The following is a 23653-nucleotide window of genomic DNA, read 5'->3' as shown; positions in this document are numbered from 1 at the left end:
TTTCAAATACCCCAAATATACAGTTTTGGAATTATCTAATAGTTTTATCAGTGTCAATAAAGTTTTTCACCACTGCCTGCCATAAAAATATTTTCTCTCTCTCAAAGTTCTTGGAATCAAATAGTCAGAAATTCTCCATTAATATATGTATGCTACTGAAAAAACTTTAAGTTTCTCTTTTTTCAAAAAAGGAAAACTTGATAGGAATTTTGTTTTTTTCCAAAGGTTAATTTCTTTACTTTAATGATATTGTGATTTATAAAAGAGATAGTTTTAAGAAGTCAATATTTTTTAGAAATGAGGGTTACTGGGTTCATTGACTTATGTGTGCTACTAAATTCTGTTTTTATACTTCTCCTTAAGAATGCTCTAGTGTCAAAGTCCATTCAAATGCTGATTTAAGGGTTACTTTTCTTAGAAAGCATAAATTAAAATATGAGTTATCTATCTACCTACAATACCAATGTTCATTTTGAGCTACTATCTAGTACTAAAATGAGTTTATCATTGATTAATCGTCTTAACACAGGTAACGATATAAACAAAACTTCCTTCCTGTTAATGTGCATTTTATAGCTGGTAATGACATAAATGTCCCAATATAAATCTCCAATAATGAATAAAAAGTAGGGGATAGCTAAATTATATTCCATCATATAATAGGAATTTGCTTTGCTAAGTGTCTCGGGGCTATTGGATCTAAAACTTCAGTTGGATAAGAATCCTCTGGAGTGCTTAATATGAACATTTGTCTGTACCACTTATTTTAAAAATTCTGAGGTAGAGTCTGAGAACCAGAAGGACTCTAGGTGTTGTTAATACAGTTAACATTATCGGATCTACGAACAGGCTGACAGTAGACTCCAGTTTGCCTGGGATATGCTTTATTAATGTTGTCTTATATACTTCTTTATGGTGCCCCTTTTCCTTGCAAAAGTGTCTGAGATTGGCTCATAACTTAGTTAGCTCTATCTAGATCCCTATAATTTAGGGACTGGCATAGATGAGCTTCATTATTGGTTTCATGATTCAGGCTTGAATTGAGAAATGTTACCTACAGAAGCACAGAGAGAGCTATAAGGCACAATACCGAAGTGACTTCCATGTTTTCACCTTTCTGTTTTGAACTTCCCAGCTTTTTTGAATCCTATCTTCCCTGGATTCCTGTGTGCTCATACTTCCTGATGATCCAAAAGATAAATTCATTACTAAGATGGTCACTGATTTTCTGAAAATTTGTACATGATGTCAGCCCATATTCTGGGAGAGAATAAAGATTAATATAAAGGACTAAATTACGAATTATATCAATACAGCCATCAATAATAAATAAAATTAATAATTACAGAAGATAAAATAAGTACTTAACTAATACCAGCTCTAAGAGATTAGAGGTGGGACTTTTTGGGGGGATGACATTTCTAGCAGTCTTTAATCAAGACAACATAATTAAATACCTCAGCCCAAGTTCACGTAGCATATGGAAACCAAACAAAGTGTAAGGACAGATATATTTGAAGGTATAAGTCTAGATTTAAGGTGAGTTGTGCTGACAGACATAGATAGGTTTCACTACAGAAGTTCAGAGAATATGTAAGTTTTAAAAGGAATAAATTTTTAAAAAGATTTTGTAGCATATATAAAACATGTGTTTTACACGGCAAAATAAGAAAGTTACTGAAATATTTTAAATGAATTTTACTTGCATTTTTATAGTTACACTGTGGCTCTGTTCTCAAAGCTACTCTAATCTTGTTCCACTGAGTTTTTAATTAAGGAACATGTTGAAAAATACCTTACACAATAAAAAATAAAATACCTGAATAGAAAAGAAATATCAATCACATCACAAAAACTAAACATAAGTACAAAACAAAGTTTTTTCAATATAAGTTAGAAAACAAAACCTTGAACTAAAGATAGAGAGAGTGTGGAGAACCACCAACTTGAAAGTCACAAACCACAACTCAGGAAATAGAAATTTAACATGCAGTAATTTTAAAGCTATACAATCTCATCTCTAAATTTCTGGCTTTTGGAATATTGAAGAAAAAGTAAATCCTCATTTAAACTGGTAGGGGTAATTTTTTAAGTTCCAGAGTATAAATTTCAAGAGAATTCAAAGTGTAGAATGTAGATAAATCTTTAATGCCCAAGCATTATATCACTAACAGAAATTTCAGTAAAAAGTAGAAAGAGTTCTTGAAAATACCTGTCAGCAAATATTTTTCCAATATCAGAAAAAAATATGAATTTCAAGAATTTTCCAAGTACAGAAAAGACTCTTGATCAACGTTTTTTATGGTCAATATTGTCAGACATAGAGAAACATATTTTACTCAAGTCTGAATAAGAGTTATATTTATAACATTTTTTGTCAGAATTAGATTCCTAAAGTTAAAGCAACTATTTTCTGAGGTATACTGAAAGCCACTCATTGAAGTTAATCACACTGAGTAGTGTGCTGACCAACCATGTCTCTAGACAGTCTCCATTTAGAGAAAGGTAGAAAACTACAGAGTTAACAAGATAACAGTTACTATATATATTTATGCCATAAGGTGTCTTATCAATAATGGAATTAGATTAAAATATCATGCATACTTTAGAAATGAATAAATAATAGAGTGATGTTGAAGTTTACTTAATGTGTAAAAACTAAATTGGTTTTCACCAAATAGTTTTCAGGAGCAGTAACGGCATTGCTTTAGTAATTCAATATGACTCCCATTACATTTGTTAAATAAAAATGATTCAGTACCCAGCAAATACCTGTTCAATGTATGGTTTCTAATGATTCTCTATTGGAAGTGGAAACAGAAAAATAGCTAGAAATATAAGGTATTCACTTTCTGGAAACAAAATTTTAAATTCTGGCAATTACTAAGAATAAATGGATTGAAATCATTTAAATATACTACATGAGTAATAATATTTTCAAGACTAAATAAATAAATATATTAATTAATAAAATATAAGAGCAACCCACCTTCCCAGAAGAATCGGAGGAAACATGTGGATCTTCCTTTACGTCCACAGATCCAGGGCACGGAGGAAGACAGGGGCTGAAGGCCATGAGGTCATTCTTAGACCGGCCCTCCCCAGAACACTCCCTCTGCTTCCTGTGCTGCGAGCACGACCAGCTCCCCACCGCGCTGGAGCACACCAGCGTGGGCTTCTCCCGCCCGCACGCGCGCTGGGTGGGCGGCGCCGAGCACCGCAGCGCCGTGTAGAGCAGCAGCGTGAGCACCAACAGGCTGGACACCGCGCAGATGGCGATGATTAGATACACGTTCACATCCACCAAGGCCAACTCTGGGCCCGTGGCTCTCGCTGCCTCCCACAATGAGGCCTTTGGAGCCTGGCCACTGTCCACCAGCGACAGCAGCACGGTGGCCGTTGACGCCAGCGCAGGCTCGCCGTGGTCCTTCACCAGCACCAGCAGGCGCTGGCGCTGCGCGTCCGCCTCGTCCAAGGCGCGCGTCGTGCTGATCTCGCCCGTGTACAGCCCCACGCGGAACGGGTAGCGCGCGCCCCCCGCCTCCGACAGCAGCTCGTAAGACAGCCAAGCGTTGTAGCCCGAGTCCGCGTCCACCGCGCGCACCTTCGCCACCACGTGGCCCGCACCCACAGAACGCGCCACCGGCTGGCTCACAGCGTCGCCCCTGCCGCCCGCCCCAGGCAGCAACGCGGGCGCGTTGTCGTTCTCATCCAGCACGAACACCTGCAGCGTCACGTTGCTGCCCAGAGGAGGCACGCCCGCGTCGCGCGCGCTAACCTGGAACTGCAGCAGCTCCAGCTCCTCGTGGTCCAGCGGCTGCAGCGCGTACACCTTGCCGCTCTCCGCGTGCACCGACACGTAGCTCGACAGCGCACGCTCGCCCACGCGCCGCTCCACCAGCGAGTAGGACACCAGTGCGTTCTCCTGCGCGTCCGCGTCCCGCGCAGACACCGTGAAGATGTGACAGCCGGGCGGGTTATTCTCCTTCACGAACACCGTGTACTCCGGCTGCGCAAAAGCCGGCGCATTGTCGTTCACGTCGGCCACCTCCACGGACAGGCTGGTGGTGGCCGACAGCGAAGGCGAGCCCCCATCCCGCGCTGTCACCACCAGCTCATAATTCGCTACGCTCTCGCGGTCCAGGGCGCTGTCCAGCACCAGAGAATAGTAATTCTTGAAAGTGGAGACCAGCTTGAAAGGAACGTGGGGTGACAGGATGCAAGTCACCTGCCCGTTGGCACCGGAGTCTTGGTCGGACACGCTGATTAGGGCAATCACAGTACCAAGTGGAGCGTCCTCCCTGACTGGCAGGGACAACGAAGTCAAGGAAATCTGAGGAACATTATCATTAATATCTAAGACTTTTACCAAAATTGTACAATGACCCGCCATCGGTGGGTGGCCTCTGTCCGTGGCGTCAATGCGGATTTTATAGGAATTCGCTTTTTCAAAATCCAGAGCCTTTCGAATTGTTACTTCTCCAGTATTTGAATCTATGCTAAACTGGTCAATAATCATGGGTGGAACCGGGCTATTAAAAGAGTATGAAATCTCCCGATTAGCTCCTTCGTCGGGATCAGAAGCATTCAGTCTGATAACTATTGTTCCGTTGTCTGAGTTTTCGAATATTCTTACTTCATATTCAGACTGGTCGAAACTGGGAGCATTGTCATTCACGTCCAGCACAATGACCAGCAGCTGAACGGTGCCAGTGAGCTCCGGTTTGCCTCCATCAGTGGCCGTCAAGAGTAAGTTATGTTCGGGAATTTTCTCTCGGTCCAAAGATTTCCTTAACACGAGCCCAACTTGCTTATTCTCCTCATTCTTTGAATTCACATCTAGCGTGAAGTAATCACTATAGCTGAGCCTATAGGTTAAAACGGAGTTAGCTCCAGTATCTGCATCCGAAGCACCCTCTAGCGGAAACCAAGAATCTGGCATTCTGGATTCTGAAACAACTAGCTCTTGCTCCTTGACCAGAAATTTGGGTGGATTGTCATTAATGTCCTTCACCTCCACCTCCACATGGAAAACTTGCAGCGGCCTCTCCACGATCACCTCCAGATGGATGCTGCACTCCAGCCTCCGCCCGCACAGCTCCTCGCGGTCGATCCGAGAATTCACAAACAAAATGCCATTCTGCAGACTTACCTCCAGAAGGTCTCCGCGGCCTTTGGACGCCACCCGGAACTGGCGCGGCACCAGCTCCGCCAGCTCCAACCCCAGGTCCTCGGCGATGCGGCCCACGAAGGTGCCGTGTTTGGCCTCCTCGGGGACCAAGTAGTGGACCTGGCCGCTCCCAGCCTCCCAGACTGCAAGGAACAGAAGCGAGAGCAGCAGACATCGGGCTACCGGGCCTCCTCGCCAAGAAAAAACCATGTCAAGTACTTGTGTTGTTGCTACTAAAGAGTTCTTGGTTATAAAGATGAACTACATCATTGCCTGGAGTCTTTTAATCCAATTCCGCTGCCCCCGCCATTGTTCCGCATTTAGAGACTGATATAGAGGGATGTCTGGATCTTGAGACAAAACTGCTTTGCAGACAGCGACATCATGCGGCTCCAAATGGTAATAATTATGGAATTCACTTAACCTCCGCTATGATCATCAGGTCCTTTTCAACCAATATTTTCTTTTCCGGTTTCTTAATAGTGTTCTTCATCTTTTATTAGTGGTAGAGGCATTTATGCTGTCTGGCTCCTCACATTAATTTCTTTCAAGCTGGGGATCTATTTTTTTTCATAAGAAAAAATTCCTTTCCAATATTTTAAATATTGTTATGAGGTGTTACATACACCGCAAAAGCGTAATCTTTACTCATTCATCTTAAATGCCTCAATAGTAGGTGATTCAGCTCCCATTTGAATTCATATAGTAGCAAATCTGAAGGGGGAATAGTTTTCAAATAACTTATCCTCCACTAACATGCTCTAGATTCTGGCATGTTTGAAATAGCCTAACAGGTGATTATGATTTTAAAAACACTATTATTTAATAAGTTCTGTTTTATTTAATTGGAATCTCTCTAGAGACGTTTATCACTAACCTATACTAGTCATTTTGGGACAACAAAGAATTCCTTTTCTTACGATCAGAAGACTTTATAAAAGATATATTAGCCCGCATTCTTTACATTGAGGGATTTCTTGGGAGGTTAGAGTATTTCATTAACTTGGCCCTAACTAAAGATTTTTAATTTTTAAAACTTATGTAAACCATCACGTATGGCTTTTACTAAAGTCTCTAGCAATCAGGATGTGTGAGGATGTGATTAACATGTAATCACGATGATATTTCTTGTAACTACAGCTAATAAAACGTATTGAAAATCCTTACATAAATGAAAATAATATGGAAAAGAAGAATAAGAGCATTTTCTACATCTCTCCTCAATTTACTCAGACTATAGTTTATTCTAAATAATGAGAATGACTGTATAAAGAAAGTAGCATTATTTAATATCTGTGAGAACTTTTTGCCAACAGAACAAAAATTCCATAGCCTTGATATGACAGTTTTATTTCTGGAAAAAAATTTACCTTAATAAAGAAGTGATAATTTATGAATAAAAATTGGAGTGTGTAGGAGGATTTCTTATCAACTTCTAGTACTTCCTATCAAAAGTAGAATTTTAAAATTTTCTTAAAATATATTTGGAAAGTAGTTTATATGTATATATATGTGAGAATAAAAAAAAAGAAAGTAATAAACAATGGAATTACAATTACCATCATCAAAAATTAGAATATGTATGGGTTCTTCTACAAAACTGACTATTCTTTCAATGAGAGCAGCAAATTTGCTCCAATTATAGTGGATGCAAATTACTGCTCAATGGTAAAAAATTCTATGGAATACGAGACAAGTTCCCGAGTTTTCATATCTGTGACTTTATGTAAAATTACACCAAGAACAATAAACAAACATCCTAAAATAACGTTCTAAAGTATTCTATGTGGACGCTGACAACAATTTCTAACCAAACTTTTTGTAAATTTTAAAAAGTACTAGTTTGTATACTTAAGTTATTGTTCCATTGATATACAGAGAAATGGAAGAATAAATCATGATATATCCATACAATAAAAAAGATGCAGATTTTTTTTAAAAGGGGAAACAACTAAGCAAGAAAACTTTCTATGAAATAATATGGCATAAATGCCAAGTTATAGTGGAAAAACTTCAAATGCAAAAGAGCAGGTTTAAGTACAATCACTTGCTCTTTTAAAAAAGAAAGACAGATTGTGTATATATATATGTGTGTGTATGTATACACACACACACACACACATATATATATATACAGAAGATATATATATCTTGGAGGAAACTAAAGAAATTGAAAATGCTTCAGAAATTAAGACAGTTTAAAGTAACTGGCTTAGGGTTAAAGGTGACAATGAGACTTGTCACTATATAGCAGATTTGATTCCTTGAAAATTTGAATATGACTATATTGACTATACAAACAAAAAAACAAAATAAATATACTATTTAGATGTCATTTAAACTATATTTTTAAGTTATAAATAATATTCATCATAAATATGGGGAAAAAGTTCTACAGAGTAAGTTAAAAAGAAGTCAGTTACTAGACAAATAAAACTGAAAAAAGAAAATAAACAGTTTAATAAAAAGATAAAATATTTCAAGTTCTAAACTAAACATAAAATGGCAATATTGAAAACATGATGTTCAAATATTTATGTCTTCATAAAATAAGAATATAGAATAAAAATGTCAAATATGTATCAATTATGTTCTTTAAAAGAAACTATAAAGACCAAATAGTAAAGTATGGACATGTAAACATTCGGTTATGGAATTCCACTATATAATAGAGAGAAAGTGAACCTACTATTACCATTAGTAAAAAGTTCATACAAAAATAGAAAGTAATATACATCGACAATTTTAACCTACAAGACTACACACTCCAAAAATAAAAGTACATGCATAATACATATACAACTCAAGAAATAGTGCAATTAGAACCATAAAAATACAATTATATATAAAACTATCCCTAAAATAGAATAAATTATACAAGAAATATTTAAACAAAGGACATAAAAATGGTGCTTATAAATTGTTGAAAATAAGATTTTTTAGACTCACGTTGTCTGAAGAGCTGGGGCCCTGAGGAAGGCTGGGGCTGAAGGCCATGAGGTCGGTCTTCGGCGGGCCCTCCCCAGAACACTCCCTCTGCCGCCTCTGCTGCGAGCACCACCAGCTTCCTACCGCGCTGGAGCACACCAGAGTGGCCTTCCCTGGCCCGCACGCCCCCTCGGTGGGCGGAGCCGAGCACCGCAGCGCCGTGTACAGCAGCAGCGTGAGCACCAACAGGCTGGACACCGCGCAGATGGCGATGATCAGATACACGTTCACATCCACCAGCGCTGCCTCTGGGTCCATGTCCCCTATCGATATACGTGACGGAGTCTTCGGCGTCTGGCCACTGTCCACTAGCGACAGCATTACGGTGGCCGTGGACGCCAGCGCAGGCTCGCCGTGGTCCTTCACCAGCACCAGAAGACGCTGGCGCGGCGCGTCCGCCTCGTCCAGGGCGCGCGTCGTGCTGATCTCGCCCGTGTACAGCCCCACGCGGAACGGGCTGCGCGCGCCCCCCGCCTCCGACTGCAGCTCGTAAGACAGCCACGCGTTGTAGCCCGAGTCCGCATCCACCGCGCGCACCTTCGCCACCACGTGGCCCGCGCCCACAGAACGCGCCACCAGCTGGCTCATCACGCCGCCCCCGTCGCCAGCCCCAGGCGGCAGCAACGCGGGCGCATTGTCGTTCTCGTCCAGCACGAACACCTGCAGCGTCACTTTGCTGCCCAGAGGAGGCACGCCCGCGTCGCTCGCTCTCACCTGGAACTGCAACAGCTCCAGCTCCTCGTGGTCCAGCGGCTGCAGCGCGTACACCTTGCCGCTCTCCGCGTGCACCGACACGTAGCTCGACAGCGCACGCTCGCCCACGCGCCGCTCCACCAGCGAGTAGGACACCAGCGCGTTCTCCTGCGCGTCCGCGTCCCGCGCAGACACCGTGAAGATGTGGCAGCCGGGCGGGTTGTTCTCCTTCACGAACACCGTGTACTCGGGCTGCGCAAAAGCTGGCGCATTGTCGTTCACGTCGGCCACCTCCACGGACACTCTGGTGGTGGCCGACAGCGAAGGTGAGCCCCCGTCCTGCGCTGTCACCAGCAACTCATAGTTCGGCACGCTCTCGCGGTCCAAGGTGCTGTCCAGCACCAGGGAATAGTAATTCTTGAAAGTGGAGACCAGCTTGAAGGGAACATGGGGTGACAAGGTGCAGGTAACCAGCCCGTTGACATCGGAATCTCGGTCAGATACGTTTATTAAGGTTATGACTGTGCCCGGTTGAGCATCTTCTGAGATAGGGAGAGACAAGGAAGTGACAGTCAACTTTGGAGCATTGTCATTAGCGTCCACAACTTCCACAAGTACTGTACAGTGACCAGCCAGGGGTAGGAGGCCTTTATCAATTGCCTCTACTCGAATTTTGTAAGTTTTACTTTCTTCAAAATCAATATGTCCTATTACTATAATTTCTCCATGTATGCGGTCTATGTAGAACTTAGACTTTACATCTGGAGCAACATCACTAGAGAATGAGTAAATAATATCTCCATTCAAGTCTTCGTCTATATCTGAGGCGTGAAGTTTAATTACCAACGTTCCATTAGGAACATTTTCTGGTAATTTCACCGCATAGAGTGTTCTGTCGAAAGCTGGGGCGTTGTCATTAGCGTCCAGCACTGTGACGAGTAACTGAACGGTGCCAGTCAGCTCAGGTTTGCCTCCATCAGTGGCCGTGAGCACTAAAAATATCTCTGGAGCTTCTTCCCTGTCTAAAGATTTCCGTAGCACAAGCCCAAGAGGTTTTACCTGTTCGTCGGTGGTTGGTACGTCCAGAGAGAAATACTCATTGGGGCTCAGTCTATAAGTCAGCAGAGCGTTGGCCCCGATATCTGCATCGGAGGCGCCCTCTAGTGGAAACCGAGAGTCAAGCAGCCTGGATTCCGCGATAAACAGATTCTTTTGTGTTCCCTGGAATACAGGCGAATTGTCGTTAACATCCTTTACCTCCACCTCCACATGGAAAACCTGCAGCGGCCTCTCCATGATCACTTCCAGGTGGATGCTGCACTCCAGACTCTGCCCGCACAGCTCCTCGCGATCGATCCGAGAATTCACAAACAAAATGCCATTCTGCAGATTTACCTCCAGAAGGTCCCCACTGCCTTTGGATGCTACTCGGAACAGACGCGGCACCAGCTCCGCCAGCTCCAGCCCCAGATCCTGGGCGATGCGGCCTACGAAGGTGCCGTGTTTGGCCTCCTCGGGGACCGAGTAGCGGACCTGGCCGCTCCCATTCTCCCAAGCTGTGAGAATTACAAACAACAGCAGTAGATGCCGGTCCCCGCGGTCACCTTGATTGGAGTCCATCATTTCAAAATTTTTCTTTTAATTCTAAGGAGCGCAACTTCTGTCAAAATTTATAGGAATCTTCTTATTGTTTCTTCAGTATCCTAATTTGCTCTCCATTGTTCAACTTCCGGATAGTGTAGCAGCGTGAAGTCTTTACAATGTGAAAACGATGACTTAGTTGTCTTGAATATGAGAGGATTTTAAGGCAAAGAGCGACATCATGTGGCCCAAATAGTAATTACAAATTACAAAAGCCAACTTTAATAAGATGCAAAGTTTTATTTCGATCTCTGAATTTTTTCCTTTATTTTTATTAAAGGACACATTCTCATGCTTGCTGAAGGCTTTGTAAGAAAATTATTAATATTTAGTGTGACCATAATTGTGGTTTCCTCATGCCTTGAAAATATGTTTTTCCACAAAGTTTTAAAATAAAGATAAAAACCTAAGTGACAATAAAACGAATCATGTTAGTAACACTAAGTTTTAAAATTATTTGTTCAAATTCAGGAAACTCCATTTTCTTAGATTTCTGTTAAGAAAACTCCTGGTCTCTCTAGGGACCTGGATCTCAAGAATCTATTAATGGCAGAAAAATTTAGAAAGGTTGTTTGTTTTTAGGAAGCAAGAAATATAAGCAACTAATTCATATACTTTTTCTTAAGAAAACACAATGATAGACTTGGGGATCTTTGAAGGGGGATAATTTATATTAAGTGAATTTTGTGAGGAGAAAGTATACTGAGTTTCCCTTTTCATCAGAATTTATATGTTCTCTTTCCGTGGTTTATGGTTCTTATATCTTTATCTTTCCATCCTTTGAAGCCTCATGTTTTGTGAATATCCACTGTGTTTACAATCTCCAGTATAATTTAGATGATTTATTTTATAATATAAGTTTATTTCATTAGATAAATGTCGGTACTCATCTGTCATCCTTAGAGCAGTCCTTTAATCAGGCTTGGGATATTTGATACTTTTTAGTTCTAGTACTTAACAGAGCAAGTTATTTTTAATGTTTCACTACCATATTCCTAACTGCAAATAAAATTACATTCACGTTCTAATGTTTTCCAAGTTTGATATCTGCCTAAAGGAGTTTTAAATATTTCTGCTATCCTGGATTACTACAATTGCTTCTGATTGTGTCATCTTGTCACAATCTCATTTATTCTTTATTTAATCCTGACAATCATCTTCCTGAAAAACACCTTTTATTCCTATTGCTTCACACTTTTTGATAGCTTTCAAAGGACATTAAAGTGAGTTAAAAAATTTTTAGTGTAGTACTCAAAGTTACACAAGAAATTTGTCTCATAATACTTTTCCAACCTTATTCATACTCTTCCCATGAGAGCCATATGTTCTGACCAAAGCAAACTATTCCCTGTTCCCAGGCACATTTGGAATTTTTCATGTACTTATTTAAATTTTTCTGTTCTCAAGAATACCTATATACTCAATATTCTCCCAGAGGAAACTTCTCCACTTTAAAAACCACTAAAAGTATCATAACTCTTGAAGGACTCCTTCAGTGAGGGAAATAGGCAGATCTTTCTTTTCATTTCCAATAACGATGATTTCTGTTTCCTGTGCTTCATAATATTCTGCTTTCTAAAATGATCATGTTTATGTATGACATATATCTTTAATTTTCAGTGAACTTCTTAAGCCAGACAATGGGTCTTATTAATTCAATGAGTCTGGTCAGAACATCATGCTCTTAGACCTTCCTAGAATCTTTTTAAAATGCTTACTCAAGATTGATGGCTATGGTTCTTCTCTATTTTCTAAGAAATCATTTTGTTTTTAAGGTTGTTATATATAACTAGTTATACAGATGACACTCTTTATTGATTGGTATGACCATAGCCCATCTTGTTACTTTTAAGTATGTGTTTAAAATTATTATTGTGTTCTTACATATATATATATATATTTTTTTTATTTTATTATTGTGTTCTTACATATATATATATATATATATATATATATATATATATATATATATATATATATATATATATTTTTTTTTAGGTGAGGCAACCCTTGGTTGACCTCACAGATTGCAAGGACTTTGTCAGCTTATGATCCCTTATTTTTTTATTTTTTAAATTTTTACTCCTACAGCACCTGGTTTTCCTAGGTGGTCTCCCACCCAAGTACTAACCAGGCTCGACCCTGCTTAGCTTCTGAGATCAGATGGTATCGGGCTTGTTCAGGGTAGCATGGCCATAGACATTTATTTTTAAAAAACAGAAAACACTATTAATGGTTTCTGAAATTTCAAGAATAGAAAATAAACACACTGGGGAGCATCAACCCAACTCATTCCAAGATGAACCTTGGGCAACATTTAAATGTGGAAAAATACACCATTTCAATTAATGATAGTCTTTTTTAAATACAAAAATCTTTTCCACTGCCAAAGTCTTAATTCAATTTTCAACTTTGAAAAACTGGTTTTAAGTTATATTTTCAGTGTAGTACATAGCATTCAAAATGTCAGAGACATCTTGGATTAATTTGGTAATTATGGACTCAGTACAAATAACACAACATGTTTACAAAAAATTAAAATAATAAGAAGCCATAATGACAACTTTATGACATTTTAGATTTTACTATTCCAAGTCAAAAAATAATAGTTTATTTTACTAAGCATTTACTATTTAGCTAATACTATTATGAGTATCTTATAAGATTCATCTTACTAAATATGTACAATTTTTTGTTATAGATACTACTCATTATCATCACAAATTTACAGGTGGAAAACTGGAAACTGAGAGGTTAAATAATCATCCATGCTGCACAGAACAAAATTGGTAGGAGTGGAATGCAGGCAAGAAAGGATGGTTTTAAAACTCATGACATTTAACATACGATCTGCTGCCTTCATGTAAAGAAAAGTGAATTGTTAAAATCATAATAAAGAAGTAGTGAAAACATTAGCTTAGAAGATATAGTTAGTTCTCCATAAAAAGAAACCTACCAAATAAAATTCAAACATAAACAAGAGATTTTCAGTGAGTCAGATACACAGATTTTATATGGACTTACTTGATCAAAGTCCAAATTCCTTTGAATTAATCTCTCCCATGTTTGCATCCTATAAACCGAGCAATACCATGGGTGTCACAGGGTAATTAAAAGATTATGAAGTCTCACTTTTCACACTTTCATCCCCAAAGAAGTACTCAATCTGTTAACTAATGTTCTGTCATTTATCGCTAAAAGGTTTAAGACCAACAATAAATGAATACTACAGACTATTGGAATCACCGGAGCCAAAGATCTAGAGAATAAGAGGAATAGAGTCCTTACACAAAATGGATAACTTGAAAGTGGTGGCTAAATAATATTTACCAGCCCAAAAAAAAAAAAAAAAGATGAAAGAATAAGAAATAAAAGATGTTAAAATGTCAGTATATTATTTTATTGCTAACTCCCCTGAGGTAAATGGAAAGGTACAATAATACTACAGAATTAATCAGAAAAAAAATACTACTATCGATGTCAGTTTTAAAAACAGACAAAAAAGGAAATAGTCAAGAAAATTTTTACTTTAAAAGCAAAAAATCTTGAGGTGAAGATGTTTAAAAAGTCCAATTCCATTTTAAACTAAGATTAATAACAAATAATATTATAATTAAGAGAAAAAATGAAAGCATGTATATAATGTGAAATTATTCAAAATTTTAAGAATAGAAAAGTGTAGATAAACCTTTTTTAAAATATAACATTTCAAAATAACTATTAACTGTTAATTGTGAAAATTCAGACTTACTTTGGCACAACGATCATTTAAATCCTGACGCTCGTCCACATCCACCACTACTGGACAGGGTGGAAGGCTGGGGCTGAAGGCCATAAGGTCGGTCTTCGGTGGGCCCTCCCCAGAGCACACCCTCTGCTGCATCTGCTGTGAGCACGACCAGCTCCCTACCGCGCTAGAGCACACCAGCGTGGGTTTCCCTGGCTCGAACGCGCCCTCGGTGGGCGGAGCCGAGCATCGCAACGCTGTGTACAGCAGCAACGTGAGCACCAACAGGCTGGATACCGCGCAGATGGCGATGATCAGATACACGTTCACATCCACCAAAGCCACCTCTGGGCCGGTGGCTCTCGCTGTCGCCCACAACGAGGCCTTTGGAGCTGAGCTGCTGTCCACCAGCGACAGCAGCACAGTGGCGGTGGCCGTTAATGCCGGCTCGCCGTGGTCCTTCACCAGCACCAGCAGGCGCTGGCGCGGCGCGTCCGCCTCGTCCAGGGCGCGCGTTGTGCTGATCTCGCCCGTGTACAGCCCCACGCGGAATGGGCTGCGCGCGCTCCCCGCCTCCGACAGCAGCTCGTAAGACAGCCAAGCGTTGTAGCCCGAGTCCGCGTCCACCGCGCGCACCTTCGCCACCACGTGGCCCGCGCCCACAGAACGCGCCACTGGCTGGCTCACCGCGCCGCCCCCGCTGCCAGACCCAGGTGGCAGCAATGCGGGCGCATTGTCATTCTCATCCAGCACAAACACCTGCAGGGTCACGTTGCTGCCCAGAGGAGGCACGCCCGCGTCGCGCGCGCTCACCTGGAACTGCAGCAGCTCCAGCTCCTCGTGGTCCAGCGGCTGCAGCGCGTACAGCTTGCCGCTCTCCGCGTGCACCGACACGTAGCTCGACAGCGCACGCTCGCCCACGCGCCGCTCCACCAGCGAGTAGGACACCAGCGCGTTCTCCTGCGCGTCCGCGTCCCGCGCAGACACCGTGAAGATGTGACAGCCGGGCGGGTTATTCTCCTTCACGAACACCGTGTACTCCGGCTGCGCAAAAGCCGGCGCATTGTCGTTCACGTCGGCCACCTCCACGGACAGGCTGGTGGTGGCCGACAGCGAAGGCGAGCCCCCATCCCGCGCTGTCACCACCAGCTCATAATTCGCTACGCTCTCGCGGTCCAGGGCGCTGTCCAGCACCAGAGAATAGTAATTCTTGAAAGTGGAGACCAGCTTGAAAGGAACGTGGGGTGACAGGATGCAAGTCACCTGCCCGTTGGCACCGGAGTCTTGGTCGGACACGCTGATTAGGGCAATCACAGTACCAAGTGGAGCGTCCTCCCTGACTGGCAGGGACAACGAAGTCAAGGAAATCTGAGGAACATTATCATTAATATCTAAGACTTTTACCAAAATTGTACAATGACCCGCCATCGGTGGGTGGCCTCTGTCCGTGGCGTCAATGCGGATTTTATAGGAATTCGCTTTTTCAAAATCCAGAGCCTTTCGAATTGTTACTTCTCCAGTATTTGAATCTATGCTAAACTGGTCAATAATCATGGGTGGAACCGGGCTATTAAAAGAGTATGAAATCTCCCGATTAGCTCCTTCGTCGGGATCAGAAGCATTCAGTCTGATAACTATTGTTCCGTTGTCTGAGTTTTCGAATATTCTTACTTCATATTCAGACTGGTCGAAACTGGGAGCATTGTCATTCACGTCCAGCACAATGACCAGCAGCTGAACGGTGCCAGTGAGCTCCGGTTTGCCTCCATCAGTAGCTGTCAAGAGTAAGTTATGTTCGGGAATTTTCTCTCGGTCCAAAGATTTCCTTAACACAAGCCCAATTTGTGTATTGTCATCACGGTTTGTTTTCACCTCTAGTGCGAAGAATTCACTAGAACTAAGTTTATAACTTATAATGGAATTTGAGCCAACGTCCTCATCTGTCGCGCCCTCTAGTGGAATCACAGAATCTGGCAGCCTAGATTCGTAAATCAGCACTCTTTGTTCCTTTACCAGAAACAAAGGTGGATTGTCATTAATATCTTTAATCTCCACCTGCACGTGGAAAACCTGCAGCGGCCTCTCCACGATCACCTCCAGGTGTATGCTGCACTCCAGGCTCCGCCCGCAGAGCTCCTCGCGGTCGATCCGAGAATTCACAAACAAAATGCCATTCTGCAGATTTACTTCCAGAAGGTCCCCACTGCCTTTGGACGCCACCCGGCACAGGCGCGGCACCAGCTCCTCCAACACCAGTCCTAAGTCCTGCGCGATGCGGCCCACGAAAGTGCCGTGTTTGGCCTCCTCGGGGACGGAGTAGTGGACCTGACCGCTCACAGCCTCCCAGACTGCAAGGAACAGAAGCGAGAGCAGCAAATACCGGGATCGCAGTCGGCCTTTCGGGATTATAACCATGACAAATACTTCTTTTATTTCCATCGGAAGTACTTGTCTCAGCATTAAGATGAAATACTGTATGATCCGAGTCTGTTAATCCAATTCTTCTGCGCCCGCCATCATTCAGCGATGCAGTAATAAGAGGAAATGTGTTTAAATAATAGCTAGATGTAACTTCACGGTAGACAGCGACATCACGTGGCTCCAAAGGGTAAGTAAGAAATGAATTCACAAAACCGCGCTCTGCTATAGTTCTTCAAATTAAAAATAAAATTTTTTTGCCTTTTTTTAATAGTAAATCTCCTTGTGTTTGTAATTTACAGAGTCAGTTTAATCTAGTCTGACTTATTTTATTAGTTTAGAGTAGAGTAAGGGGTTAAATTATTCATAGTGAAACAACTTTCCTCCCAATAATTTAAATACTGTTATCAACCAGTTTAGAAAATTTTAGTGTGATTCAAACTAGGCTTGGGAATTAGAAATGCAAAATAGCCTACACACTTTTTGTAGAAAAAAATGCGCATGTTTCTGTCACAGGTCATGCTGTTATATTTTGCTCTGGTGAAAGAATGTGATTTTAAATTAACAAATTTTATCCAAATTTTTAAAACCTTATAAATTATTAAAGTCCATTCTTTCTTTGTTCAATGACTATCAAATACTCCTACAGATGTTTCTTTAATAATGGAAGATAAAACTTTTAGTGTATTCTTTACATTTCTTAATTTCTCTGCAGTTTATATTAGGCCTCCCCCTCAAAACATGTTCCTTCACATAATTCTCTATCACTGCAAATTCTGATGGTTACTACCCACTGTTCTTTGCTGCTCTGACCCTTCAGCTGCTCTTAAATGACCTCACCCTTTTCCCTCAACCTCAACTTTTTATATGCTTTCCTTTAAGTGTTCTCATCACTTCTAATGTTTCAAATAAATTTTATTGAACGTATCCCAAACTCTCATCTTCATCCCTCCTTTCTATGGTTATAATTGTCATTTTCACCCATACATGTTCATGACTCCTAGAAAATAATTTAATTACAATTTAAAACTATTAAGAGAAATCATTAATAACCCCCAAATTCAAACTTTTGAAATTCTCATTTTCTTTAATGACATGAACATTCTACATATCACCAATATGAATTTTTACTTACCCCCTTCTCCCTTACCTGCCTATTCAAAGTCTGTCTACAGTCCATCTGTCTTTTCACATACTACTATATTTGTCTTCGTGGCTATAGTTTTTATTGAATGGCACTAAATGCAGAAATTCTAAGACATTAGAATCACCTCTATGTGATTAACATGTGCAATATTTCCAGTGTTATTTTCAACTACTTTCCAATGTGAATTCACTTTTGCAGACATAATAGATCGCTTGCTTGTCTTCTTCCTCAATATGATCTTTGTTCAAGCTGTTTTATAAAATTACCTCCATCTTTACCTGTAGAAATGTTACCTTCATATCAAAGTAAAGCCCAAATGTCAATTTCACCATGAATTCATCCTTAATGTCATGAACTGGATGTAATTAAACTCTTTTTCAAAAGGAGAAAATGAGAGTCACCAAAAAGACTTTTCAAATGGACACATGCCAATACCACCTTCTTTCAAAATTCTGATAAACTTGTAATATCCTCACAGACAACTGTAATACAAAGCTCCCTCTCCAGCCCTAAAAGTTCCACTTTAAAATAATTAACCTAGACTTATGTAGTAGTTCTGTTCACTGACTTTATATTGCAGTTATTTTGGGTAAGCAAAGAGTTCATTTGCTAACCAATAATAACCCCCCAAATAAAAGGTTCCTTTGCTTGCAGGCAGATAGGTCTTGAAGAAGATATATTGACTTGCGGCCTTATTGTTGAAAGTTTTCTATAGTGGTTAAGATTTTTCATAAAATTTATCCTAAGTGAAGAGTCTCTTCAAATTTCAACTTTCGAATTAGTTAATTAAAGTTAAATATCAAGTTTATCTTTTCATTTTAGTTCCTAGCCATTTTCAAAAGGTTTATAATATAGTCTGATTAATTAGAACAGTTGTAATAATTCCATTTATTGGCACCAATAGAAAATTATACAATGTTAATGAATTCCTTCATGTAAATAAATTTACATGGAAAAGGAAAATACTGGTCTTCTCATGAGAAACAGCTTATATTTTTGTTAATTTCTTTACAAAAAATAATTCACTCTAGTCAAAGGAGATTATGTACAGAAAAAAATTAGTCACTCTATAAACAACTTCCTCTCTCACCAAAGAAAGATCTCAGTTATAATATATTGCAAAGAGTTTAAAACTAAATTAACTTAATTTTTTTTAATCTCACAACTGTTAACTACAAATTTATGCAATGGTGAGAGCTCCTTTCTCAATTTTTATAAATTCTCCCAAAGTAATGAGGTATCAGAAGTATTTAAATAGTATGATACAAGTGTATTTATGAATTTAAATATATATGAGAATGCAAGACTAGGCAAAGATATAAAAAGGAATTTATATTTTATCATATGAAATGTGAAATATTTATTACCTGATGAACTCACATTGTTCTTTCAAGAAGCATAGAAAATAATTCTCTCGATTTGAGATGGAGAGCATCCTTGCCTCTGGTACATTCAAATGTGCAGCTTTCTTATACAAAATTGTATTGCTAAACAACAAACTCAAGAGTGGGATTTATATAATGATACACTTTTTTAAAATCTGAAAACAAAAAAAAGCAACAAAACAAAATTTCTAATTCAAAAGTATTGATTTTCCAAAAAATGAGAGTTTACAATTTTTCTCACCAACATAATAATATGAATTTGAAAACAATTCAAGTTAGACAAAAACTAATCATTCTTCCACAAACTTGATATTAAGTTGAGGAAGAAATTATAATATATATGCAAAATGGGACACCATAGAACTGGAGAAATTTAGAAATCTCTTTAAGTAATAATATGTCATGATCACAGAGATATACTGATTAAAACAAGAGGAAATGCAATATGAATATTATGCATTAGAACAGAAGACACTTTATTTGTAGATAAAGAAAATAGCTCCAGAAAGATAACGAAGGTATTGCTGTTTGAAATATTCAAAAGGTGTATTAAGTGGCCTGATAGAGGAGGTGGAAGGAAAACATTTTAAACCATGTAAAGGGTTTAAACCATGTAAATGTGTTTCCTATTCAAAAGTGAAAAAAATGAAGCTATTCAAGCTAAAAAGTTTTAACTACAAATAAACTCATCATGACTATGCAAAGGCTAACTGTTTAAACTAGGCTAACTGTTGAAAAGAAACATTCAGTGCTCAAATATTACTAAAAAATCAATTAAATTGGTGTAAAAGAACTAAAATATTTTAAATTCAACAGAGAACGAAAGGAAAACTGACTCAATGATATAAAAACCTTTTGGTGTCCCAAAAAGAGACTTGGAGAATAAGTAATAACTTCAAGCATGTCTTACAAGTATCTTCCTATATTTCTTCAATATTGAAAATTTAAATGTTTATTAAATTGAATTCCTACTCTAAGTGGTAATCACATAATAGAATATAGAGATATCGAATTATAATGTACACCTGAAAATTATATAATTGTATTAACCAATGTTACGCAATAAACTTTTAAAAAATTTAATTTCTGAAATACTTTCTATCATGGAAAAAAACCGAACTCATTAACTCCAACCTCCAAAAACTTATAAAAAGGAGAAATGTTACTGAAATCGACTCTATAATGCAAAGCAATTATCTCCAAAAAACTGAAGTGAATTTTAAACATAAGAGTAATTTTAAGTCAATGAGTTAGTACTAACAGAGAATTTACAACTAAAAGAATGTTAAAATTAAGTATAAAGCCATAATTTAAAACAAAAAGAGAAGATGGAGAAAAATATTAAATGTTTAATAGTAAAGACTTACGATGAAAAGTTACTTATAAATAAGATTTTTTAGACTCACGTTGTCTGAAGAGCTGGGGCCCTGAGGAAGGCTGGGGCTGAAGGCCATGAGGTCGGTCTTCGGCGGGCCCTCCCCAGAACACTCCCTCTGCCGCCTCTGCTGCGAGTATGACCAGCTCCCCACCGCGCTGGAGCACACCAGCATGGGCTTCCCCGGCCCGCACGCGCCCTCGGTGGGCGGAGCCGAGCACCGCAGCGCCGTGTACAACAGCAGCGTGAGCACCAACAGGCTGGACACCGCGCAGATGGCGATGATCAGATACACGTTCACATCCACCAGCGCCTCTTCCACGCCCACGGCGCCCACAGAAATCCGCAACGGGGTCTTCGGCGGCTGGCCGCTGTCCACCAGCGACAGCAGCACGGTGGCGGTGACCGCCAGTGCTGGCTCGCCGTGGTCCTTCACCAGCACCAGCAGGCGCTGGCGCGGCGCGTCCGCCTCGTCCAGGGCGCGCGTTGTGCTGATCTCTCCCGTGTACAGCCCCACGCGGAACGGGCTGTGCGCGCCCCCCGCTTCCCGCCGCAGCTCGTAAGACAGCCACGCGTTGTAGCCCGAGTCCGCATCCACCGCGCGCACCTTCGCCACCACGTGGCCCGCACCCACAGAACGCGCCACCGGCTGGCTCACCACGCCGCCCCCGCTGCCAGACCCAGGAGGCAGCAACGCGGGCGCGTTGTCGTTCTCGTCCAGCACGAACACCTGCAGCGTCACATTGCTGCTCAGAGGAGGCACGCCCGCGTCGCGCGCGCTCACCTGGAACTGCAGCAGGTCCACCTCCTCGTGGTCCAGTGACTGCAGCGCGAACACCTTGCCGCTCTCCGCGTGCACAGATACGTAGCTCGACAGCGCACGCTCGCCCACGCGTCGCTCTACCAGCGAGTAGGACACCAGCGCGTTCTCCTGCGCGTCCGCGTCCTGAGCAAACATTGTGAAGATGTGGCAGCCGGGCGGGTTGTTCTCCTTCACGAACACCGTGTATTCGGAATGCGCGAACGCCGGCGCATTGTCGTTCACGTCGGCCACATCCACGGACACGCTGGCGGTGGCCGACAGCGAAGGAGAGCCCCCATCCCGCGCTGTCACAACCAGCTCATAGTTCGCCACGCTCTCGCGGTCCAGGGCGCTGTCCAGCACCAAGGAATAGTAATTCTTGAAGGTGGGCACTAGCTTGAAGGGAACGTGGGGCGACAGGGTACAGGTCACTTGCCCATTGGCACCGGAGTCGCGATCGGACAGACTGATCAGGGCAATGACACTGCCCAGTGGAGCATCCTCTTGAACAGGCAGAGATAGGGAGGTTATGACCATCTCTGGAGTATTATCATTCTCATCCAGGAGTTTCACTATTACTTTACAGTGTCCACTTAACGGGAATGCACTTTTATCTACAGCATCAATATTAATTTCATATACGTTACAGTCTTCGTAATCCAGTTCTCCTATAACTGTTATTTCCCCACTATTGGAATCGATTATAAATTTAGATTTTACGTTGTCAAGAACAAGATTACTAAAGAGGTACACTATTTCCTTATTAACACCCTCATCTGCATCTGAGGCGTTCAATTTAATAACTAACGTCCCATTCGGTGTATTTTCCAGTAACTTAACATTGTAAATAGATTTATCAAATTCTGGAGCATTATCATTTGCATCCAATACATTTATCAATAACTGAACTGTACCTGTTAATTCAGGTTTTCCTCCATCAATTGCAATCAATAATAAACTATGTTCTTGCGTTTCTTCTCTATCTACTGGCTTCTTCAATACTAGCTCTAAAAAGTTTGTTTGTTCTTCATTTGCTTTAACATCCAAATCAAAATATTCATTAGAATTTAACTTGTATCTCAATTCTGCGTTTGCTCCGATATCCATATCAGATGCGCCCTCTAGCGGAAATCGGGAATCCACTATTCTTGACTCTAAAATAAATAATCTTTGTTCTTGTCGGAAGAATCTTGGCGGGTTGTCGTTAATGTCCTTCACCTCCACCTCCACATGGAAAACATGCAGCGGCCTCTCCACGATCACTTCCAGGTGGATGCTGCACTCCAGCCTCCGCCCGCACAGCTCCTCGCGGTCGATCCGAGAATTCACAAACAAAATGCCATTCTGCAGATTTACCTCCAGAAGGTCCCCACTGCCTTTGGACGCTACTCGGAACATGCGCGGCACCAGCTCCTCCAGCTCCAGCCCCAGGTCCTGGGCGATGCGTCCCACGAAGGTGCCGTGTTTGGCCTCCTCGGGGACCGAGTAGTGGACCTGCCTGCTCTTAGTCTCCCAGGCTGCAAAGAGCAGAAGCGAGAGCAGCAGACACCGGGATCCCAGACTTTTTCTCTGGAAATACACCATCGCAAATTTGGTGCTATCTTCAAATTATTTTGCACTACCACGCAATAGCTTTTGGAAACTTAATTCCCAATTTGCTCAATTTTTAATTTCCTCACCTTCCAGCTTCAGCAGCAAAGAGTGCAGTAGCCTTTTTATTTTCTGACTAAAGAATAAAAACTGACTGTATTCCTTTGTTGTTTAAAAAATAATACAAATGCGGTTTCCAGCGCCACCATGTGGACGAAAGGGTGAGTATTTTACTTTGTTATGCTTTATTAATCTTACATTCGTTTAATGTTTCTCAATTTCAATGACATGTATTCTTTATTTCCCTGATCTCTACTCAAAATATATCATTAAAATTTTAATAAGGTATTATTTTTCATTAAATATTCCGAAATCAATACTATTGAGGTCGTGTCACGCCAATCTTTACTAAGTGATGTGTACTGATTTATTTAGGGAGAGGCTTTATGTATTCCTTGGCTGACTTTAAAATTTTAGTTTATTTTTTTCATTTCTTTTCATGTTTAAATATATCTTATTAAAATTTATGGGGTTTTCTCTATTATTTTGATGATATGTTTGTATACTAGTTTTACATTACCCTTAAAACAAATTTACATTCTTATTTTGCAGCATTTAATATTGGCTTTTGTTGATGTTATTTTCAAAGTAACTAAAACTATTCGAATAACATTCTTGTCTGAGTTCCATTTTGTAGTCTTATTTTCAAACTGCTAA

At 40.8% G+C, this 23653-nt stretch overlaps 3 protein-coding genes and 1 pseudogene across 7 annotated transcripts in view; all 4 read right to left on the bottom strand.

Annotated features, from left to right (window-relative positions):
• Positions 1-23653, bottom strand: part of LOC120581421 (protocadherin alpha-C2) — a 172519-nt gene that overhangs the window by 119296 nt on the left and 29570 nt on the right. The window contains exon 2 of one of the 5 annotated variants that reach the window (XM_039836323.1): positions 8120-10072. The exons of 3 other annotated variants lie outside the window; for them this stretch is intronic. In XM_039836323.1, the coding sequence (XP_039692257.1) occupies positions 8120-10072 (1953 nt within the window). Of the gene's footprint in view, positions 1-2989; positions 5584-8119; positions 10073-23653 lie in introns of those variants that run through there. One more of the 5 variants, XM_039836329.1, reaches the window with a different exon arrangement.
• LOC120581765 (uncharacterized) lies at positions 12575-12693 on the bottom strand (annotated as a pseudogene).
• On the bottom strand, positions 14111-16669 carry LOC120581426 (protocadherin alpha-6-like). Its single transcript, XM_039836336.1, has one exon. It carries the CDS (start codon positions 16656-16658, stop codon positions 14220-14222), a length of 2439 nt encoding a protein of 812 aa, XP_039692270.1. The 5' UTR covers positions 16659-16669; the 3' UTR covers positions 14111-14219.
• LOC120581428 (protocadherin alpha-5-like) lies at positions 20509-22930 on the bottom strand. The gene has a single exon (XM_039836338.1). It carries the CDS (start codon positions 22928-22930, stop codon positions 20546-20548), a length of 2385 nt encoding a protein of 794 aa, XP_039692272.1. The 3' UTR covers positions 20509-20545.

Source organism: Pteropus medius, unplaced genomic scaffold (assembly GCF_902729225.1).
Source record: "Pteropus medius unplaced genomic scaffold, Ma_sr-lr_union100, whole genome shotgun sequence".
NCBI lineage: Eukaryota > Metazoa > Chordata > Mammalia > Chiroptera > Pteropodidae > Pteropus > Pteropus medius.
Note: the sequence above shows the minus strand (reverse complement) of the source record. Positions and strands in the feature narration are given on the sequence as shown.